Source organism: Rhinoraja longicauda, chromosome 12 (assembly GCF_053455715.1).
Source record: "Rhinoraja longicauda isolate Sanriku21f chromosome 12, sRhiLon1.1, whole genome shotgun sequence".
Classification (NCBI taxonomy): Eukaryota; Metazoa; Chordata; class Chondrichthyes; order Rajiformes; family Arhynchobatidae; genus Rhinoraja; species Rhinoraja longicauda.
This window is the reverse complement of record NC_135964.1, coordinates 33,266,900-33,290,023: the sequence shown is the minus strand read 5'-3', so window position 1 is coordinate 33,290,023 and position 23,124 is coordinate 33,266,900. Positions and strand designations below refer to the sequence as shown.

At 38.2% G+C, this 23,124-nt stretch overlaps 1 protein-coding gene across 6 annotated transcripts in view; it reads left to right on the top strand.

Moving 5' to 3' along the window:
• The window catches only part of LOC144598886 (integrator complex subunit 6-like), an 81,259-nt gene that overhangs the window by 10,637 nt on the left and 47,498 nt on the right, over positions 1-23,124 (top strand). For 3 of the 6 annotated variants that reach the window (XR_013547921.1, XM_078409439.1, XM_078409438.1), the window contains one exon: positions 18,310-18,399. Coding sequence is in view for 3 of the 6 variants with exons in the window: in XM_078409439.1 (XP_078265565.1) it covers positions 18,310-18,399 (90 nt within the window). In the remaining 3 variants the exon portion in view is untranslated. Of the gene's footprint in view, positions 1-11,987; positions 12,000-17,479; positions 17,500-18,309; positions 18,400-23,124 lie in introns of those variants that run through there. The other 3 variants (XM_078409443.1, XM_078409440.1, XM_078409441.1) reach the window with 2 other exon arrangements.

Here is a 23,124-nt window from a genome sequence, read left to right as displayed (position 1 = left end):
AGCAAAAACTCTTTTGAGGATGGGGAAGTCAAATATAATGCAAGTTAAATGTAAATCGTTTTGAAAGTAATGAATTTTTGGGAGTTATGTTTAAAACTTTAAATTATATATGTTGAGTTAAAAATCCTGAAGTACTTTTCACGATATTCCTGAAGTACTTTTCACGAATGTCTTCATATACCATGATTTTAAAACTTCTAGTGCTTATTTTTTCCCTGTAGACTTGCTGATCTCCAAAGCTGTATATCCTTTAGGAAAGAATGCAGACAGTATGGATCACTGATGTTTTCTGTGATCAGCAAAAATGCACAGAAATTGAACACATTGCTGATTATTTTTGTCTATTGATTTAATACCGTGCCTCTGATCTGCATCCAATTGCAATGATGGGCTGATGTAACCAAAACCACACGTGTTCAAAGGTTGGCATTGAAATTGGTGTCTCACTATTAAAGCATTATGCTCCTGGGTTCATTGAAGTCTGACCACCAATTGCTGGAAAAATCATTCCACATGATGTTCATTGCGTGAAAACTTTAAATGTCTAAATATTTGAGCCACCTTTGACATTTCCTCAATGCCTAAAACGTTACATTGAATTACCTTCTTGATGATCCAGCTGAAGTAAGTGTTTTGTGCATATTTGTACATTCACATCGGCTGTACTATTAATGCTTTATTACCAATTCAGTTTACCATTTCGGCTTGAAAGATTTTAATTTTCAAGTTGCTTTGGCCAACTTATCTGGTATCCTATTAGGGAATGGTGATTAAAAGCACGTGGGATTCTTAGAAAACAAGTTATTTCATGTTTCCAGTATAAGTGACAACATTTATTTTGTGGCTTATACTCTAAATATATTCAACACTTTTGACTTCTTAAACATTCCTTTGAAAGCATAATAGAAGACAAAACATTTATTTTTATTTTTGAAAGACTAATTTGAAGGACAAATATTCTTTTTGCGAACAGCTTTTGGAAATGGTTGAATTTACTGCACCTAACCACTGGGGGCATTCGCCATTTAAGAGTGTAACTGTGTTTGATTCAGCATCAAGTTCCAAAGACAAAAAGATAGATCTGATCAAGTCTGTGCTGATCCTCATCAAAGTCTTCGAAAATATGATTTGAAAATTTCTGTGGAACTTGAAGTTCTTCCCATCTTGGCATTCTCCAATTGTGCTCTGCTGAAACGCCTCACCAGGATGTGGGGCTGGTTAGTTAATTAACAGAAGGGTTATTGAAGGATGAAACCATTTCCTCTTCTTGTTTAGCCCTGCCCTCTGGTCCAGAAGGTTAACCAAACTGAGGATTATAAAACTTCTGCTTTGCGTACAATTGTCGATTTTCTATGTTGTGTTTATCAAGGCTTGAATAATATTCTCATGTAACCCCACTTGATTATTTTTTGTCATAGAGTCATGCAGCGCAGAAACAGGCCCTTTGGCCCAACCTATTAATTCCAACCAAGATGCCTCATTAATGCTAGGCCCATCTGCCCACATTTGGTCCATATCCCTCAATATCCCTCTAAACCTTTCCGATCCATTTGCCTGTCCAAATGTCTTTTAAAAATATTTATATTACCTGCCTCAACTGCCTCCTCTTGCAGCTTGTTCTATATTCCCACCACCGTGCGGAAAAAGGTGCCTCATGGGTTCCTATTAAATCTATTCCCTCTCACCATAAACCTTTGTCCTCTGGTTCTTGATTCTCCTATTCTGGGTGTATTTACCCTGTCTATTCTCTTTATGATTTTATATACCTCTAACATCTTGAAGCTTCTGGAAGGCAAAGATAAACAATTATTGTTCTAATCCCCTTACTCATCTCAGAGATCAGGTCTAAAACTTTTAACTAGTTTTCATAAAACTATTATTTCATTTTTGTAAAATAGGGCTTCCTTTCAATTTCTCTGCAGTGATTCAAGCAATACTTGGATGTGAAGAATGTTAAAGTGATTTAGCGTATCTTGTACTTTGAATGAATAGCCATTTTAAATGAGAGCCTGAGCAATTAGCAAATGGCTCACTCAATGAGTAATCAATGCTGAATTGATCCAGTGTTTGACCCCACAGAGTGACTGAGCCCATCTCTGCCAAGCGATTACCACTGTCATCTAGATAGCTTAACTATTCACTAAAATTTTAATTTGAGAAGAGAACAGACACATAGGGTGGTTGTGCGCAGAATTGCAGCATACTGTCATTTGTATAGAAATTAAGTTAATTTTACTTGGGTAAGTGCCTGTTTTTGCCATTCTTTAAACAGGTTTTACCAAAATAATGCAACCTCTTCCATCTAGAAACAGAAAATCCAGTCAGTGGAGAGTAGTTCCTTACAAATTGCATACATTAAAAATCCAAGTACCTTGCAGTAATGTGGCCAACATTTTTTCATTTGTCTCCATTTTGTCTGCAAATTGGCATAATCAATACAGATGTTAAAATGAAGAATTTGTATCAATTGGACAAAGTTTACAACACTGCAAGAAAGTCTAAATCCTGAAGAAATACATTGCAGTTCTGTTGACATTGCTATAATGAATAGAATGTTTCCCATATGAGTAATACTTTGATCATATGCGATAACTGGACTAGGGTATGTTTAAGATTGGACAAAGAAAAACTGATTGCTGGTATGAAAGACACATTGGGGATTTAAATTTGGGGGCTGTCAAAGTATAATGACAAGCCCTGACTCAATTGGTGCTGATTTATTCTGGGTGGGCATAGTTTCAAAATTACATTAAATCTTGTGGTTTTTAGCCCACTTACAGCACTAATGTTTTTGTGTTATATATGATATTAAACATTTCAATATTTGGCAATTTAGAATTTTCACCCATTTACACAATGCCAATTCGTGTAGGGCAAGGGAATTCGCATATTAAAATTTGTATTTACATTATTTCAGGTTTAGGAACAAGTGGGAAAATGACTAAAGATATTGATTCATTGGTTGTCTGCCACATATCCCTGTTAAATGAGGATAAATCAAAATTCTGCTTTCCTGGCTTGGTTCAACTTCTCTTTGGCAGGGCTCCATCTGGATCCACGCAAAGGGTGCACATGTGTGGATGGCTGACAGCATGGACGTTGCTTTTTGTTTTCCCCCAGCACAGTTAAATTGCCTCCCTTTACTGGCATCTGAATAATTGCTTATTACAGTTTCTTCAGAGAGTATATTTGATCAGCACAGAACAAATTCGGGACACTTCTCGCCACTGATTTTATTCCTGGCAGTTACTCAATCTTTTCTCATTTGAATGAAATTCCTATGTACCGTTACTATATTTTGGATCTTACTACAAATCACTTCACTAAATTTATGTGAAAAATACACTCATAAAAAAAGAACAGATTTTTTTTTTTTTACCTGGAAATCCATGAACCAAAAATGTTTTTTTTTGTAGACCATGCTATGCTCAGGTAATGAAAGAAATAATGGACCTAGTTATTCATCTGCAACCAAGTGTTAGTGTTCTAAAGGAGCACAAAGTGAACTTTTTCTTGGGAAGAATTGTAATATTTAATTGGCATATGTGGTTGAGATCTCAGTTTTATTTTACAAAGAATGAAGACTGATCAGTTGTTTAGAATGCCACCTTTCTGTTTGATGCACTTATACTATCTTCAAACTATACGTCAAAAGTACAGAAATAATCTTTTTTATTACTTCATTTACTGCAGTAGCTTGAGCTCTACTACATGATTTGAGTGAATAGCTTCATCCTGGACAGAGCTGCAGTGCTGTAATTCAGTAATTTAAATTAATCATACAGGCTGATTTGGTGTGGTCCCTTCCAAGTCTCACTTCATCCTAGTTTGGGAAAATATTGAGAATTACTAATAATCACAGGGTCAGTCTTGGAATTCCTGATCAAAAACAATGCAAGTTTCTGCACAGACTGCAATGAGGCACATAGGTGGCTTATTACTCCCGTCTAGAGTAGTTGAGTATGGCCAATTCATTTGACAATGTCATGAACTAGTTACAGATGAAGGCTAATGTACGAAACATTACTTTCTGACCTGAAAATACTTTGGACAGTACTCTATTTTAAAGAGTACTTTAAAATACTCAAAGTATTTTAGAGCAAATACTTTAACTGTGATTTTATCGTGAGCTAAATTAAAAAACTATCCCAGTTAATATTTTAAGTAGTATCACATTATTCAACTTTGCAAGGCGTGGTTTGTTGATATTCTATATTCTACATGAAATTCATGGGAAGCTACAGTTCTGAATGCTTGCCTCGTGAATGTCAGGAAACACCATAGTACCTTCAGATTTAAAAAAAAACTTTGATGCTAAGAAATACAAAATTTATTCTTCATTAAAAAAAAACCAATTTTTGTAAGAATTATTCATATGGCAAAGTTTCTCTTTTTCAAAATTTCTCCATTTGAATTCCTGCAAATGTTCTACCTATGCAGCAGAATGTGTTTATCACTATTTTAGTAGAGTAAAAATTGTTCTTTTATTAAAAAAGAAATCATGTAACTCTTCTCAATCTTGCATTCTAGGAAATTCAATTGTCACAAAAATATCTAAATTCTAGTTTTGGAATAATTAGTGAGATTGTTAATTATTGTAAAAACTTTTGTTTCTTGGCACAACAGGTTTGTAGTCCAAATAATGTCTTTGCCCGTAATGGCATGAGAAAAAAAATCAGTCCCTTCTCGACTGCCCATCTCACATAATTCTATACCGATATGGATCAAAATATTTGATCTTTATGAATAGTGAAACAGGCTGGAAGGTCCAGATAACCTTCTGTGTTTTTATGATCAGAATATGGAATAGAGGCAGATGTATCAGAGCTGAGCAGAAAATAATATTCAATGATCGTTACTTCCACTTTTAGCCAATTGTAGTCCGGTTGCCAGCTTGGACATTTATGGCCAATGTGAGCTAATTATTGTTGCTGTCATGAGATCAGCTAACTGCAAACTAGTATATAAGTTATCTGGAAACACTCAGCTGCTCTGAAAAGCGAAGCTGTGTTAATGTTTCAGGGTTGAGATCCATAATCAGAACTGGGAAAGAAATAAAATTAATGCTTAAAATTAAGTTTTTCATCTCCCAATTTTCATAAAGGCTTGCATTTAGATATTCAGCTATTGAAGGGCAGCTACTGCTTCAATTGTTGCAGTCCATGTGCTCAAGTTTACTGATTTGCACTACAGGTGCTCATAATTAATCTGTTTTCCCCCAAGACATGCTTAAAATGAATCAAGTGGAACCTACAATTGTTTTGCTTGGTTTCCTATGTATTCTTGTAACATAATAAGAAAATAATGTAATGCTGTCACAATGTGTGAATTTGTTTATATGTTGGGTGTGCATTGTCATTTTGGGCATGCAAGAAACGTCTCATTTTGCCTGGTGTCCATGCCCCATGTCCACATCTTCCCTTTTCAACTTTATTTTTAACCTACCGTGGCCCCTGCATTTCTCCCTGTGATACTTGTCATTTGAACAAATCTGTATCATTTGCTTCACTGCGACAGGTGAAATCCAATTCCATATTCTCCCCATGACTAATTTTTCTTAACTTTGGATATATTAGAGATTGTCTTGTATTCATGGCCCTTTAAGGCTGTCCCAAAGGGGAACATTTCTTCATAAACATTTTGCTCTTTTGAATATTGCATTAGGTTTCGTGGATCCATTGGATTAAGCAAATTACCTCTTGATTTGACTTAACTCCATGTTGACAGTGCTGACATATGCATCAAGAAATGTAAAACTTAGTCATGGTGAGAATGGAATTAGATTTCACCTGTCGCACCGAAGCAAATAATCAACTCTGGATTGTTGACAAACTTAAGTGGAGCATATAGCCACAACCTTACGAAAAATCAGATTTTCGAATCAGTTACGTTTGTATTGTCAATTTTGGAACCTAAAGTTCTTTCTTTGCATTGCAGAATTTTCTTTTGATTTTCATGTTGTTTTCATCCTAGCTCTGTCTCCTGTAATATTGGAGGTGGAGTAGCAAGTAGGTGGAACTTAAACACCTTTAATATGGATATAAAAATGCATAGTTATCATTAAGGTTATTGGCTTAAAAACTCCAAGGCTTGATCTGATCCAGTGAATTAGTTCAAATTACATTGTGGCACCTAAAATGGAGTTTTAAAAAATATGGTGACAATAGATAAAAAAACATAATGCTTTTGGTTAGTCTTAAATCCAAATGGTTGACTGCAGTTTATTGGGGGGAAGAAAATGCTGACTTTTTCCCATCTGATTCGTGTCCCTTGACCCAGTTGCAATAATTTCTTTACTGCCCTCCTAAAGTGGATCAACAAGTTGTTTCATTTTATTTAACTATTTCTATTATTCTTCATGAAATGAATCAGAGTTTCTTGATTTCACTTACATCACTGCTTGCTTGTTAAAGGCAATTACTCGATTTCATCGAGGAATTCAGTTCTTTGGACCAAGGTTGTAAAACAAACTGAAGTGGGCAGGTTATTGGCCAGTAAATGTGACTTGAGAGCACTGTTGCCAAGCAATTTCCAGTCATGTTCGTTCACTTAATGATTAAGAATGATTGGGGCATATGGTCAATTTTCTTTATTTTGGAAAGATATTCTTCTGGAGCACCATGGTGGAGCTATAGATAGTTCAAAAACACATCTTCAATTTAGTGATGCAAGCAAGTAGGGCAGAAGCTGAAAGTATGTTTCTCATTTAGTTAAATAGTCTGTGCAACAGCTCTTGTACTCAGTCATGTCATGAATATTGTTGGACAACTTTTTCTCATTGACTGGTTTCGGGCGTTGCATGTGTGTCAACTCTGGATGCCCTGTCATTGTTGATGCTCGGTAGGCTCTTTAGTTTAAAATTTATTACAGCAGTTTTACATAACTGAAAGTGTGTTTAACCTTTTCAGAAGGCAGTCAAAAGTTATCCAAAAGATGGGTATGAGGTGTATGAGATAAAGATGACCCACTTTCCTAATGGATCGGACGGGTTCACAGAACACACGAGGTTCATGGTGGCCATATCTGATTAACTTTCCTCATTGTTTATTCGGTGCATTTATTTCCCAGCAACCATGGTATAATTTGAACTGATCGTACAGTCATTAATTTCTCTGGGCTAGTGGTACATTAATGCAATTGCCATTCTCTTATCGGAAATGGCAATGCTGTAGTATCCCGCAAGGTTCTGTGTTGAAGTCTCAAATATTCATTATATTTACTAATGCTTTGAAAAACCATATGAAAAATGGCGAATGACACAGGCCGATGACAAGGTAAGTGGTGTGAATGGGAGTATAAAATTAGACAAGTGGATAAATTAATATAGTGTCATAATATAGCTGTAGAAGATGACTTTTTGTAGCTAAGTGCAAAGTCCTCAAATTTTTGAAGGGGATAAATATTAAAATGAGAGTGGAGTTCTAAAGAGATGGAATCCGTGTGCACTGATTGCTAAAATGGAGCAAGCAGGTACAAAACTTACCAAGAATGTAATAATGCTTGCTATTATAATTACTGGTGTAGATTGTAAAGAAGTGATTGTTCCTCTTCACACACTTGGGATTATTATTCATACTTCTGGCACTGCATCTTCAGAAAAATGCATCAGTTTTGGAACTGTCGTGCAGAGTGTTGGTATTACTGCCACGTGTGTACTGCCAGTTGCAGAGGGGAGAGCTATCTCCAAGTTCCACGAGTTCACCTTTATTCAGGTATTCCAAGGATGAGTGTAGAGCTAGGCAGATGGCATCAGCCATGGACCTGTTGTGGCAGTAGGCGAACTGCAGTGGATCAAGGTTGTTTGGTAGGCTGGATGCAATGTGTGCTGTAACCAGCCTCTCAAAGTACTTCATTATGGTGGATGTCAAGACCACTGGATGGTAATCATTAAGGCATACTAACTTCTGCAAAAGTGACTGAGAAAAGGTATACTTGAGTCTTGACAGGACAAATGTTATCACCTTGTTGGACCTGCTCAAAGCGAGCATAGTTCATCAGGGAGGGTTCTGCCATTTCAGCAGGCAATGCTGCCTGACTTTGCTCTGCAGCCAGTTATGTTCTCTAGGCCTTGCCACAGTCGGCAGGAGTGAGAGTGATTAGACAGAGTGATTATAAGTTTGTCTGGGTATTGTCCCTTGGCATTCCAGGTGGCTTTGCAAAGAATATAGTGTTTTCTTATTGGGATTCTTTGACTTGTACGCAGTGGTCTTGGCCTTCACCCAGGAATGGCCCTCGCAGTTCATCCACTGCTTTCAATTATACATATATCCTAGAAAATGGAAGAAAACAAATCAGAAAATCTGTTTTAATAATGGATTGAGGAATAAAAGATGCAGAGTATATTAGGAAAATATTTCCCATTTGTTTACTAAAGTAACACTGCTTCAATTGAATGTGACTTCAGTTGTGTGTCAAATCTCTGATGTGCAGCTTGAACAGATGACCTTCCAACAAGCAGGAATGCAATGGATCCAAGTTCAATCAGATAATATATAAAAAGAGTTTTATATTCTGCAAAGTTCTGCAGTAATAAACAGTGTTTGCAATTACACATTTAGGATTCCGTTGAGAAAATGATCACATTAGAATTCAGTAAATATTTGAAACTAATTTCGTTTTAGAGCACAGAATACCAACGTTGAAGTGAAAAAGTTTGAGTTTGATTTCCAAATCTGAATAATGATTTATTTCTAGATTATGTGGCTTGTTATATAATCTCTGCCAATATTGTATGGAAACAAGCTGCTGGCAACTAAGTAGGTTGATATTTGTTCATTGGATGTGAGCTTCATTGTTATGGCCAACATTTTATTTCTTCCCTAATTACTCCCTGAACTGAGTAGCTTGCCAGGGTTTAAAAGGCTGTTGAGAGTGGACTTTGGGTGAGCCTGGAGTTGCACAAGGGCCAGATTGGTAAGGACAGCAGATCTTTGCCCTGAAAGATAAGTGAACTTGTTGGGTTTAGAATAATTTAGGTGTTTTACAATGATTATTACTGATACCAACTTTTCATTTTGGATTTAATTCCTTTAAGTGCTGCTGGTTTTGCCCAGCAGGGAACCAAATGCTTCATTTGTATCGAGCTGTTTGGAAAATAATTTGCAAACTTTGCATTTTGGAATGATATGTTCGTTTCATATGCTGCACTTCTAGCTAGTATGAAATTGTTAGTGTTATCCAGGCTCATCTGGTTTATAAATCGCCTCCTTGTTCAACAGCATATTTTTTGAAAATGGTATAATATTAAATTATTCTTGGAGAGTAATCAAATTAACAAACAGGAATCAATGTTAAACCTTGCTCCACAAAGAGCAAGGTCTGATGGAGTGTCTGTAATTTTACTTTTTGTAAAATTGTATTTTGTTTATCCGAAATGAACTTGATTAATTTCAGAATTATCTGAAGGGACTCGGAAGCTCTCACTTTCTGAGAATGTTGAAAAATGTAGTTAATATTATATTTTAGTTATAATCTGCTGAAGGTAATAATTTCAGGTTGCAGACTGGGACTATTAACGTTTAATCTTTGAGCGACGAGGTGGTTTCAAAAGGATCTGCAGTCACTGTTGGCATTTGCTTTTATTTATTTTCCAGAGTAATATGGCACTGCTGACATGTTTAATGCCATCACTAATGACCGTTTAAAAAGAAGAGTGCTACCTATCTGAACCACTGATGTCCTTTGAGGTTGTTTGCACAATTCTGAAGGGCAGGGAATCCCAGTGATAAGGAAAAGGTTAAATATTGCCGTGTCAGAATAGGGTATGACTTAAAAGGAAATCTTCACCTGGTGAAAGAGGTTGAGTGTTGGGAGATGGTGTTGGATTAGTAACTGCAATGCATTTTGTGGATTGCACCCACCCCAACCACAGTGGTGGAGGGAATTAATGGGTAGATGCTTTGTTGAGTGGCTTTGAGTCTAGATTCAACCACTCATAGCTTACTCAGACTCTGACCTGCTTTTGTAGCCATTGTGTTTGTGGTTGCATCAGTTGAGATTCCCTTTGGGCATTGTTGTTGAGGCACTTGACAGTGGTGATGTTGTTTACTGTCAAGGATGGTTTTGAAACTTTCTCTCTGAGAAGAAGTGATCATTGCCTCAAACTTTTGTGACATAAATGTTACTTTCCATACACCATTCCATGCTTGAACCGTGGCCAAATTTTGCAGGTATTGTTTCATTTGCTGAGGAGTTACAAACAAAATAGCATTGTATAATGATTGAACATTCCATTTCTGACCTTATGATTGAAAGTTCATTGAAGCAGCTGAAAATGCATGATCCCTAAGACACTGCACTTAAAACCCATAATCATCAACCTTTGTTAGTTATGAATCCATCCACTGGTGTGTTTTCCCCTTGATGGCACCTGACTTTAGTTTACCAGGGCTCCTTGATGCCACATTTGGTTAAATGCAATCTCTGTACAGGGGACCATTCTCATCCCTTATCTGGAATTCAATTCTCTGGTTTGTCTTTAGACTGACAACTTGAGGTCTGATGCAGAGTTATTCTTGCCAAATGTAAAATCGGCATTGATGAACAGGTTATTTGGGTAAATGACACTTAATAGCACTGTCAGTAGCACTTTCCATCACATTGCTGAAGACATTACACATTCCTTGAAAGTGGCCTCACAGGTAGATTGGGTGGTCAAGAAGGCTTTTAGCACATTGGCCATCATTAGTCAGAGTATTGAGTACAGTAGTTGGGAGGGCAAGTTGCAGTTATATAAGACATTGGTGAGGCCATATTTAGAGTATTGTGTTCAGTTTTGTTCGCCATGTTATCGGAAAGATATCAAGCTGGAAAGTGCAGAAAAGATTTACAAGGATGTTGCCAGGATTCAAGGGCTTGAACTGCAGGGAGAGGTTGAGCAAGCTAGGGCTTTATTCCTTGGAGCACAGGAGGATGAGGGGGTTATCTTTTTGAGGTGTACAAAATCATGAGTTTATTTTTCTGGAAATTTAGAGACTAAGAATAGGTTTGAAACTTGTAATGCAGTGGAATGGATGGCATTCAAGCTTGATCACTTTTTCAATGTGGTATTGCTTGCATTCTTATTTCAATAGATTGATTAGTAGGACTGGATGTTACAATCCCTGGGGTTTGCACTGCAATTGACTGGTGTTGTTCTTGGGGATGACCACTAGGTGCTACCATTCAGGCACATCTTCAGATGTGTACCTCAACGTCACTGGGTGTTTCGGCCTTTTATCACAAGACACCCTCAGTCAAAGCAGGCCCACCGCAGGGTGATCAGACCTGCGTCTAGAATAGATTGTATGCCATCTCCAGGCATGATTTGCATATGTAGATGTTATTAAAGTGGTCCATTACAGATTTTTGCAAGATTACAAAATCTGTCAAAACTCTAATTGCCAGACACACTCATTGCTAATATTTTGTTTTGGGGTGGGGACAAAAATGTAGGTAGATGTCAGGAAATGTCAGGTAATTTTAAGTGTTCTTCACAATGCCTTGTGCTGTTTGGCCAAAATGCTATAATGGTACCTTTTTGGATTTGTGTGTTCCCCTCAAGCCAGCTCCTTATTTCCTTATTTACATGTGAATATTTAGACTTTAAGTTGCTATCTCGCTTCTTCTAGTCCTCCTCTGTAACTGATCTGAAAAAGATATGAATATGGGTCAAATTGGTCTCCATTTCTTAGATGTTGTTCTTGCAACGAGGTTCCATCTGTATGGCACTGAAGGGATTTGGTTACAACATACCCAACACCTACTGTTCATATTTATATCATATGCCACTTTTATCCCTTCGTCCACACTAAAAACTTTACTTTGGTTGATGATTTTGCAAACTGTTTCTGCTTTTACTTTATAGAAAATTGGATCACTCCATGTAATTTGACCTCTGATGCCATTTTGATAAATTTACTATGTGCACCTGCCAAGGCTAATGTATTCTTCCTTGGATGTGGTATCCAGGTCGGATCACTACACCTAGTGTGTTTTAATGGGCTTTGCAGAGTTCTAATGTAAGTACTACTCTGTTGCCTACCAAATCTCTAATGTAAAGTCTTTCCATTAGCATTGATATTTTTAATATTTTTAATGATCTATCGGTATGGAGCTATGGCTCTTTGGATCTACATACAATTGAAGAACACTTCAAACTTTTTAGGCTCAACTTCAATACATGGCTTTCTTTTGCATCATGAAAAATCATTCAATAATACAGTGATTTGGTTATAACATGGATTACAAATTCTTATAGGGCCCAATAAATTAATTTGAATACATGCTGGTTATGCAAATTGCTCTCTGCCAAAAGACAGTTTCTGTGTCAGTTCAGTAATTTGCCTTCAATTCAATGGGGTTCAACTTTAGTTAATGGTCATTACATTATTTTGTCATTTTTGCTTTTATTTAAACGTATATCTTCCAAACGTCATTGAACTTTGGTCCCATGGTGCTTCTGATTATGTAATTGATTGTGACATTCCTTTAGTGAACTTGCGTAAACTAGTTTGATCTAACGATATTTCATAGGACTATCCATTTCACTGTTTTATTGCAACCTACCATAGTTGCTAACAATATGAATTTTATGACATTTTTATATTCATTTAATAAAACAGGAATTTCTTGCTTTGTATTTTGCACTGTAGAAACTTGCTGCTTTCAGGGAAACTACCATTTGAAAGGCATATCACAATGTCATTCAGCATAAACTATTGAATTGATCCTTCCATTAATTGTGACATTATTTTCCCTGCCCTGTGTTGTGTTATTTGCATTGGATCTCATCCAAAAACAAGACCACCAATGGTCCAGCAGTGGAATAATTGAGTGGGATGACATATAACATTCTCTCCTGATTGGATTTCCTTATTTTTCAGATTTAAGCTTTTACATCTGTTCAGTTAGTGCATAACCAGAAAACATGACAGTGGATAGTTCTTCTAGTGAAGGAACATAACTATCCACAGCTTTTCAATTCATGTTTTTGTCATAACAGTGGCAGTATATTCTCAACTTCACTGTTAAGTGAGACCTTATCTAAATTGCTGGGTGAACTTCAAAAAATAATTGAGCAGATGATCGGACAATTGAAGAGTAATATTTACTTTAATTGGTTGTTTACAGTCAGTAGGAACAGTTTCTAGGGTGTATGGTGGATATTTGGGGTGAAAGTCATCTTAAATTACACACAAACTATTAATTCATGTCAATGGGGGTTTTTACTTTTAAGTTATTGTTTTTTCAATGCGCAATCCTTATATACTGTAGTTTATTGCTCCAATCCAAGCATGCAGTTTATTTGGTTTGTGGAACCCAACAGATAACACTGATCAGTTCAGTTTTTCATTTCTGTTTCGTTTATTGTCATGTGCATCGAGGTACAATGAAAAGCTTTTGTTGCGTGCTAACCAGTCAGCAGAAAGACAATGCATGGTTACAATCGATCCATTTACAGTGCATAGATGTATGATAAGGGAATAACGTTTAGTGCAAGGTAAAGCCAGCAAAGGCCAATCAAGGATAGTCCGAGGGTCACCAAAGAGGTAGATGGTAGTTCAGCACTGCTCTCTGTTTTGGTAGGATGATGTGGGATCAAGAAGGTGGGCAGTTAGCCCTGAGAAGGAGTAAGATGGAGGTCGTGTATCTTAGAAACACAAAGTACTGGAGTAACTTAGAGGGCCAGCCAGCATCTCAGGAGAAGGTGGAACAGTGATGTTTTGGGCTGGGACCCTTCTTTGGATCCGAACCATGTTTTCCAGAAATACAGCCTGACCCACTGAGTTACTCCAGTACTTTGTGCCTTTTTTTGGGTGTAAACCAGCATCTGCAGTTCATTGTATCTCTCTCACGGATCTTTAGAAATGGGTTGGATGATCCCATTGCTCAAGAGGCCAATTTTCCCATTTCTGGTAACCCACAAGGTGGGTATTCTCCAATAAATACTGTTTTACCCACCTATTTTTATCTTCCTTTGTTCATCCTTCCCATCCCTGCTCCTTACCTGGTGCCATCTGCTCATTCCCTCTTCATCTGGTTCTATCTATCACCTACTAGTCCTTTGCTCCATCCCACCCCTCATTTACTGCTAAATACTGGCAATTTCCTCTCAATCCTAATGCACGATCTCGATCTTATAGGTCAGTTGACACCTTTTGTCTCCACGGATGCTGATTGACCCACATAGTTCTTCCCGTGTTCTGATTTTTGGTCTCTATTCCAGCATCTGCGCTGTTTAGTTTTCAAAAGCAAATTGATTGGAAAAACAATTGTCATCAGTACTTCCAAAATAGCCTTGCTCAATGTAAATAACAAAAGATCCTAATGGTTTTGCTTAATAAGTTGCCAAAATCTGATAATTTATGAAACATAATTTATGAATGCATAGCTGCATTGATAGCCAGGTATCATATGACAAACACTTTATGGCCCAGAAATCCATGTTTTCACCATTCATTTACAAAGATACACATGAGGCAATGACATACTTTGTGCCTGTGACACCATCATATAAACAATTTTGGTTTCTTGACCGGTGTGGCATTTACATTCATCGTCTTTGTATAGCATTTCATTACATGTAACTGAAAGATTCTCAAAAGAGAGAATGCTGAAGGTACTTAGGTGAGTATTTAGGGGGGATGGATGGAGAAAGAATGTGTCTGGATTGATGGCCTTTGATCTTAACTCTGACTGCACGTGGGTACCATGAGTAGAAAAGAACTGGGACAGAGATGCTGCCTGTCCCGCTGAGTTACTCCAGCATTTTGTGGGTACCATGAGTACTTGTACAGTGGGTGCACGACAGTGGTCCTATCCAGGGCAAGTTTCCACCTTGGTCTCTTTCCCTAATCAGCTAACGGATGAATTCTAGCTGATACATTACAGTTTTGCTGATATTCTCGAATCTACTGAACATTTCCAGCTTCTATAGTATTATGCTTTTGTAGAGCTTTTTGGATTGAGATACTGCATCAGGATGGAGTGGAGAGGGAAGGTAGCCAGTCTGTAGAAATGAGAGGGAGGGGTTAGACTTGGATAGAGTGGATGTTTCCACTGGTGGGAGAGTCCAGAACTAGAGGTCATAGCCTCAGAATTAAAGGACGTTCTTTTAGGAAGGAGATGAGGAGGAATCTCTCTGTGGTGAATCTGTGGAATTCTTTGCCACTGAAGGCTGTGGGGGCAAAGTCAGTGGATATATTTAAGGCAGAGATAGATAGATTCTTGATTAGTACGGGTGTCAGAGGTTATGGAGAGTAGGCAGGAGAATGGGGTTAGGAGGGAGAGATTGATCAGCCATGATTGAATGGCGGAGTAGACGATGGGCCAAATGGCCTAATTCTGCTCCTATCACTAATGATCTTATGACTCGCTGGTAGCTTATAAATGGAAAACAGATAAGGGAGTGTGGGGGGGGGGGGGGGTTAGGGAATGGAATGAGGGGGTGGGAGAGGGGGAAGGGTAGAAACAGGCTGGTGTGTAATGGATCCCTGGATCTGAAACATCGACAATCCCTTTCCCTCCACACGTACTGTTTGTCCCGAGTTATTACAGTTTATTTTTTGTTTTGGTTCTTCGCTTGATTTTTTCAAGTCATGTTAGCAAAGCAAATGAACTTTCTTATTCATTTGATGCTTGCACGTTACATTTTTACCGATTCAATAAAACTCAGACTATTTTAGTATGATTGTTTGAAATCCTGATGGTTGGCAATTGCCTGGCACATTGGTCTAGAATGTGAGCCAGAATTAGAAGGTGCAAGTGGGGTGTAGGGTCAGGGTCTGGACCAGGCTGGGTGTGCAACTGGAGTCAAGGTTGGGATCTGGGGCAGGAAGATGCGTTGCTGGAGTTGGGGTCCAGGGTTCTGGTATATTTCCTACTCTCTCTTAAACTCACTAGGTTTATTATAGTACTGTGTAATATATTTGTTTCAAAGTGAAACATAAGTGCATGATCTGCTCATGAATACCCAATAGTCGGGAAATCCCGTTGGTCATGTAATACTAAAATCCCAAGGATGCTGGATGATCAGAATTTTATTGTACTTATTCTTCAAATTGAACTTTTAAGACTTAATTGAATATTGCAAGTATATGTTATCTTAAAATATAGCCCCTTCTATCATGTAACTATAATGGTAAGCTATTTGACAACAGGAAATCCCTACAAACAATGAAATTTTTCGCCACCTTTTTGAATGTGAAGTGATGGATAAATAATTGCCAGGCTACTGAATAAGTAATTTATGTAACATTCCTAATGATAGTGCTTTGGAATATTTTGCATCTTGCTGGCAGGCCAGATAGGGACTAACTTCATTCCAAAGTTAGCAACTCCAGCCATTGAGCACACTTTTATTATTGCATTTGTGCATGCTAGCTTTTTGTGTTAAATCTCTGGAGTGGAATTTAAGATGAAAGTGCTACCAGCTAAACTGCAGCTGAGACCAAGGGTCCAATTTCATTTTACAGCCAAAATAACAGAGAAGCGAGAGAGAACATTAGTCTGCACTCTAGTCCAAAAAGGTTGAAAGTGAGAATTCCAAATTTGTTTGAATGGATATTTACTCTATCTTTTGTTGCTATTTAACCTGTTAATTATGGTAAGAATTGATACTGCCACAAGGGCAAATTTCAGTGTGCATTTAACATTTCACGGGTTGATTTAAAGGCCATTTTCATCTAGGGGTTCAGAATAAACTTGGTCCATTTCCAAATTCATGAATAAATGGTTATCAGAATGAAATTCTGCTGATGGGTCACAAGTTTGCTGCATTGGTTATGAGCAAATGTTTGGCAGCTGTAGGTTATGAAATCTTTTGATGGCTGTGTATTCTTCTGAAGCTGTATTCCAGAATATTTTACCACCTTGGGTAAGTAGGAGTTTGGCTATAATAACTGCTGGAATTTGTAAACAGTTAAGAGTTCCCTATTTCAAGCCATCGGATAATTCCTAGATTGAATGGACTGAGGCATGTTTTCGGTCAGGGCCAAATAATTTGTCTGCTGCTCATCACTTTGTTTTCATCTGCGTTGAATATTCAATAGTTTGGGCATGATGGACTGCGCCAAATTAAATATTAATCGCTGTGGGTTTTGGATTTGTATTATGCCTAGTTATTAAATCCTCATTTCCCCCACTCTAAAGGTTAACATTTTGTTGTTGGTGTTGCATGCCTAAATCTGAACAGCTGACATGAGGTGTTATTTGCCAGAGGAAGTACTGTACAGGATTTGCCAGTTTGATACTTCTACATGGGTTTTGCTGTATGTTTATGACATTCTAAGCAAGCTTTCTGCAAACTCATTCCCACTGCAATTTTTAAAAAAAACTGAATCTCTTTTCTTGATTTTCTTTCTTAAAATATTCAGTCAACATGATCTCTGTATTCCCTGGAGCATGCTTATGAAATATATTTAAGATGATTTTTTGTGCATAATGCTCATTGCATAAATTTTATGTTCTGAAGTGTTTGTACCCATTTCCTGCTTGCAAGTTGGATTTCACTTATTTTTGGTGAGTTGATTTTGTGCTACAGTTTCTTAACGCCAAATTGGATATCACCCATAAGTATTACAAATCTGATCTCAATTAAGCAGATGGCTGCTGTCATGCATGTGTTGATTAATGAAAAGAATAAGTACTGCTAAAGGGTTCTCTCCTTAGCTGTGGGAGATGGAGAGGTCAAAAGCAATGATGTGGGGAAGGGGGGGGGGGGGGGGGGTACATCTGCATAGGTTTCCAGTTACTGTCCCCTCTACACCAGGCCAACTAAACCCCATAACAGGTTATCCTGAGTCACAGCAAGGCATCTGTAAAGTGGATCTCATTACATGAATGCTTGGGTGCTCTCGGCTGCCAGCTTTGATAATTGTAATTCATTAAAATAATGGACTAATAAAATGTAAATACTGGAGGAACGCTTTGAATTATGCTTAATTCAGTACCTAAAGTGCTTTTGATGAAGGTCATAGGTCAATGCGTTCTGATCCAAATTCCTCTGGTATGTCATCTAGTGTGAAGGTGAGTCATGTCAACAAATGCTGTATCCAACATCCAGTAGGGCGAGACCTTGGCACGAAATGGGTACAAAACTTTTAAACATATGCATAAAGCTTTTGCATGATTTATAAAAAATACTAAGTCATTTCAGGGAATTTGTCTAACCTTGTTGACCAACCTTTATGAAAAACAATGAAAAAAATATTCCTTTTCTCTCGGTTTCTTCCAGCTCAGTGGCTTGCGTGCGCTCAGTATCAGCTATGATGCAGATAGGAACATTAACAACAGCACAGACTTACAAAATTAAATAAATTTGTTTTTCAGGGAAAGAATCCTTTCTTTCTGGAGCCATCAATCATCATCACAATCACTGATGGGAATAAATTAACTAACAATGGTGGCATACAGGAGGAGGTAAGTTGTGGTCTTTTTATCAGTGATCACACCAATTTTTGTTAATAAGTTTTCTTTTCATGAGCCTTATTCTTGTCCCTTGAGTGTACTTTAAGATTGTTTAGAAATACAGTGTGGAAGCAGGCCCACTGAGTACACACCAACCAGCGACCCCTGCACACTAACACTATCCAACACACACTATGGTCAATTTACATTTTTATACCAAGCCAATTAACCTTCAAACCTGTACGTCTTTGAAGTGTGGGATGAAACCGAAGATCTCGGAGAAAACCCACGCAGGTCACGGGGAAAGTGCACAAATTCCGTACAGACAAGCACCCGTAATCAGGATCAAACCCGGATCACTGGCACTGTAAGGCAGTAGCTCTACCGCTCCTCCACCGTGCTACCATTGATTCAATGAATAGGATAATTAACTTGATTTTTCCTCATTCTATGCGTTGTCATGGTTTTAAAATCTAGTTTTTTTTAAATCTTGAAGACTAGAAATACATTTGACAAAAGTGCTTAATTGTTAAAAGGCAAGTTTCAAATCGCTTGGACGCTGGTACTTTGAAGTTATGAAGAAATGTTTATTGTGATCAAAAGCATAAGATAAATATCTGATTATATCATGCACGCAGTAGTAAGACATAAACATAGAAACATAGAAAATAGGTGCAGGAGTAGGCCATTCGGCCCTTCGAGCCTGCACCGCCATTCAATATGATCATAGCTGATCATCCAGCTCAGTAACCTGTACCTGCCTTATCTCCATACCCCCTGATCCCTTTAGCCACAAGGGCCACATCTAACTCCCTCTTAAATATAGCCAATGAACTGGCCTCAACTACCTTCTGTGGCAGAGAATTCTACAGACTCACCACTCTCTGTGTGAAGAAATGTTTTCTCATCTCGGTCCTAAAAGACTTCCCCCTTATCCTTAAGCTGTGACCCCTGGTTCTGGACTTCCCCAACATCGGGAACAATCTTCCCGCATCTAGCCTCTCCAACTCCTTAAGAATTTTATATGTTTCTATAAGATCCCCCCTCAGTCTTCTAAATTCCAGCGAGTATAAGCCTAGTCTATCCAGTCTTTCTTCATATGAAAGTCCTGCCATCCCAGGGATCAATCTGGTGAACCTTCTCTGTACTCCCTCTAAGGCTAGAATGTCTTTCCTCAGATTAGGAGACCAAAACTGTACACAATACTCCAGGTGCGGTCTCACCAAGGCCCTGTACAACTGCAGCAGGACCTCCCTGCTCCTATACTCAAATCCTCTTGCTATGAATGCTAACATACCATTCGCTTTCTTCACTGCCTGCTGCACCTGCACGCTTGCTTTCAATGACTGGTGCATCATGACACCCAGGTCACGTTGCATCTCCCCTTTTCCTAATTGGCCACCATTCAGGTAATACTCTGCTTTCCTGTTCTTGCCGCCAAAGTGGATAACCTCACATTTATCCACATTATATTGCATCTGCCATGCATTTGCCCACTCGCCTAATCTATGCAGCCTCCTAGCATCCTCCTCGCAGCTAACACTGCCACCCAGCTTCGTGTCATCCGCAAACTTAGAGATGTTGCATTCAATTCCCTCGTCCAAATCATTAATATATATTGTAAATAACTGGGGTCCCAGCACTGAGCCTTACGGTACCCCACTAGTCGCTGCCTGCCATTCCGAAAAGGACCCGTTTATTCCTACTCTTTGCTTCCTGTCCGCCAACCAATTCTCTATCCACCTCAACACTGAACCCCCAATACCGTGTGCTTTAAGTTTGTACACCAATCTCCTATGAGGGATCTTGTCGAAGGCCTTCTGAAAGTCCATATATAACACATCGACTGGTTCATTAGACAATAGGTGCAGGAGTAGGCCATTCAGCCCTTCGAGCCAGCACCGCCATTCAATGCGATCATGGCTGATCACTCTCAATCAGTACCCCGTTCCTGCCTTCTCCCCATACCCCCTCACTCCGCTATCCTTAAGAGCTCTATCCAGCTCTCTCTTGAAAGCATCCAACGAACTGGCCTCCACTGCCTTCTGAGGCAGAGAATTCCACACCTTCACCACTCTCAGACTGAAAAAGTTCTTCCTCATCTCCGTTCTAAATGGCCTACCCCTTATTCTTAAACTGTGGCCCCTTGTTCTGGACTCCCCCAACATTGGGAACATGTTTCCTGCCTCTAATGTGTCCAATCCCCTAATTATCTTATATGTTTCAATAAGATCCCCCCTCATCCTTCTAAATTCCAGTGTATACAAGCCTAATTGCTCCAGCCTTTCAACATACGACATTCCCGCCTTATCCCTTATCCCTTATCCACTCTACTAGTTACATCCTCAAAAAATTCTATAAGATTCGTCAGACATGATTTGCCTTTCATAAATCCATGCTGATTTTGTCCGATGATTTCACCACTTTCCAAATGTGATGCGATCACATCTTTAATAACTGACTCTAGCATTTTCCCCACTACCGATGTTAGGCTAACTGGTCTATAATTCCCCGTTTTCTCTCTCCCTCCCTTTTCAAAAAGTGGGGTTACATTAGCTACCCTCCAATCCTCAGGAACTACTACAGAATCTAAAGAGTTTTGAAAAATTATCACTAATGCATCCACTATTTCTGGGGCTACTTCCTTAAGCACTCTAAAGGCTGAAAGGAAGGTGTAAGTGTGAATGAGGAGCAGATCCTGCAAAATTAAGAAAGTCTGAAAGACCAAGGACTCCTTAAGGGTTATGTGATTAACATTATTAATCAAGGTATTGGAACAGGACATGAAAGATCATTGGAATGAAATTGACTATTTTGGATCTGTAGCAGATGATGCATCCAGTATTTATTTACTTGTTTTGTCAGGGAATATGGGGTATGGGGTGAATAGTGGGGGAAGTAGCTGACTCTTGGGAGTCAGGAAAATGGCATGGTTAGTGAGATTGTAGTAAGTTCTAATTGACTCAGTTAGCTGGCAGCTAATACATTTGGGTCGATGGGCCTCCCAAATGCATAACCCTTTCTGTGTAATTATCTTGTACCATTAGGAAAACTACGTATCTTGCAAGGTAACAATGCTCAAAAGATTGTTGATCCTGACAACCTTGGGAGATCATTGTGTGCATGTATTAGATGTGTAACGAGGCATCCACATTCATGGCTGCTGTGTGCCTGAAGCAGTGACATCATATGTTTGCTCTCCTGAAAGAGCACTATATTTTGTTCCATCTGTCTTGTGCCATGGCCACACTTAGCCTGCTATATTTCAATGCCCTTTTATAAAGAAATAAAATGGAAAAGAGATATCGAACATGAGGTTTCAAACTGTAGTGCACCGTTTTGGTTATAATAGGTGACTAAAAACCTCAAATCCAGTTTTATACCACCATTCTGCCCTATAAAGGATAAGGTTTAATTATATCCATAATTATATTATGTTCTTGGTTGGCATGATCTTCAAACTTTAAAGTAAGGACATTAGATGCATCCTTCAGAGAGCATGGTGGATTTGTGCATAATCATGTCCCCTGACATGTAGTTAAATTGCAAGCCTGGCAATTAGAGGAAGAACATGGTCTTTCAGTGGAAACACCCCTGCTTCCTTTAAACAGGGGATAACTCATCTGAGAATTTTGTATATTTCCTGTCTTATTTTAATCAATGTGTTCCACTGTTTCCTCTTGTTGAGGATTCGTTAAGGAAGTGGAGCATTTAAAAATGAATGTGGTTACTTGTGATAATTGTTTTGCACAATTGAACATGGGTTTTACCTGTCAGTGCTGCAAATGATTCACAACACATTTGCAAAGTTCTTGTATCTCCTCTGATTTGTTCAATTGAAGAGCAGAGTTCTGTGGATTGGCACATGCTACTTGACTCATACCAGAATGCTGAAATGGTTCATATAGTTTCTTTGCCCTGCCTTCAACCAAATTAACCCATTCTGAATATTCAATATACTGCAGAAGTAAGCTAGTCTTTCATTTCACCATGCTCCTTACTCTGTTTCGGAAGGTGGAGTTGGATGTGAGGGAATTTTAGATTGCTCAGAAGTAGTCACAATTCTATTCAAAAGGAATCATTTGCTCTAATAAATGAGATAATTTTTTTTTATAGTCATTTGAAATTTGGATCAGGTAATTTTGTTGTTATTCTTAGATTGGGGAGTATTGTGAATATGTTATTCTTCCCGTAGTGGGAGTTATTCCTTTCAACAACTGCGCACTGTGTCATGGGCTAGATGAATAGTCTTTCCTCCCATAGGTAACCGGGCAATGCATGATGGCATAATGCATAGCGTTTCTCAATTGTATTTTCATATGTGGAAAAGGTTAAAAATGTTTCATGGTTTTCTCCAATGCCTTCAATTTGTGAAATTTTGTTGTAATTCACATGCAGCACCATATGGTCCCATTAGAGCTACAAAATTGAATTTTGAAAAGAAGCACCTACTTTTTGGTTTGTAATTGCAGTATTCCTTTATCAATTTTAATGACTGCATAACAGTACTACTGAGTAAAATATGAAAGGAAAAATACAAATTTCTCGTGTTGGGGCCAGTTAATTTTAATTAAAATAGGGAATGATTAGTTATTGTTTCAACCAAAATTCATTTTCTTTGTCCAAAGTGATTTTAAAATTGAGATTGGATTTTAACTTGGCTCTGCTTGATAGCATATTTTAACAAATGGGAATACCACAATGAAATTTAGTGGCACTGAGATCGAGTCAGACAGA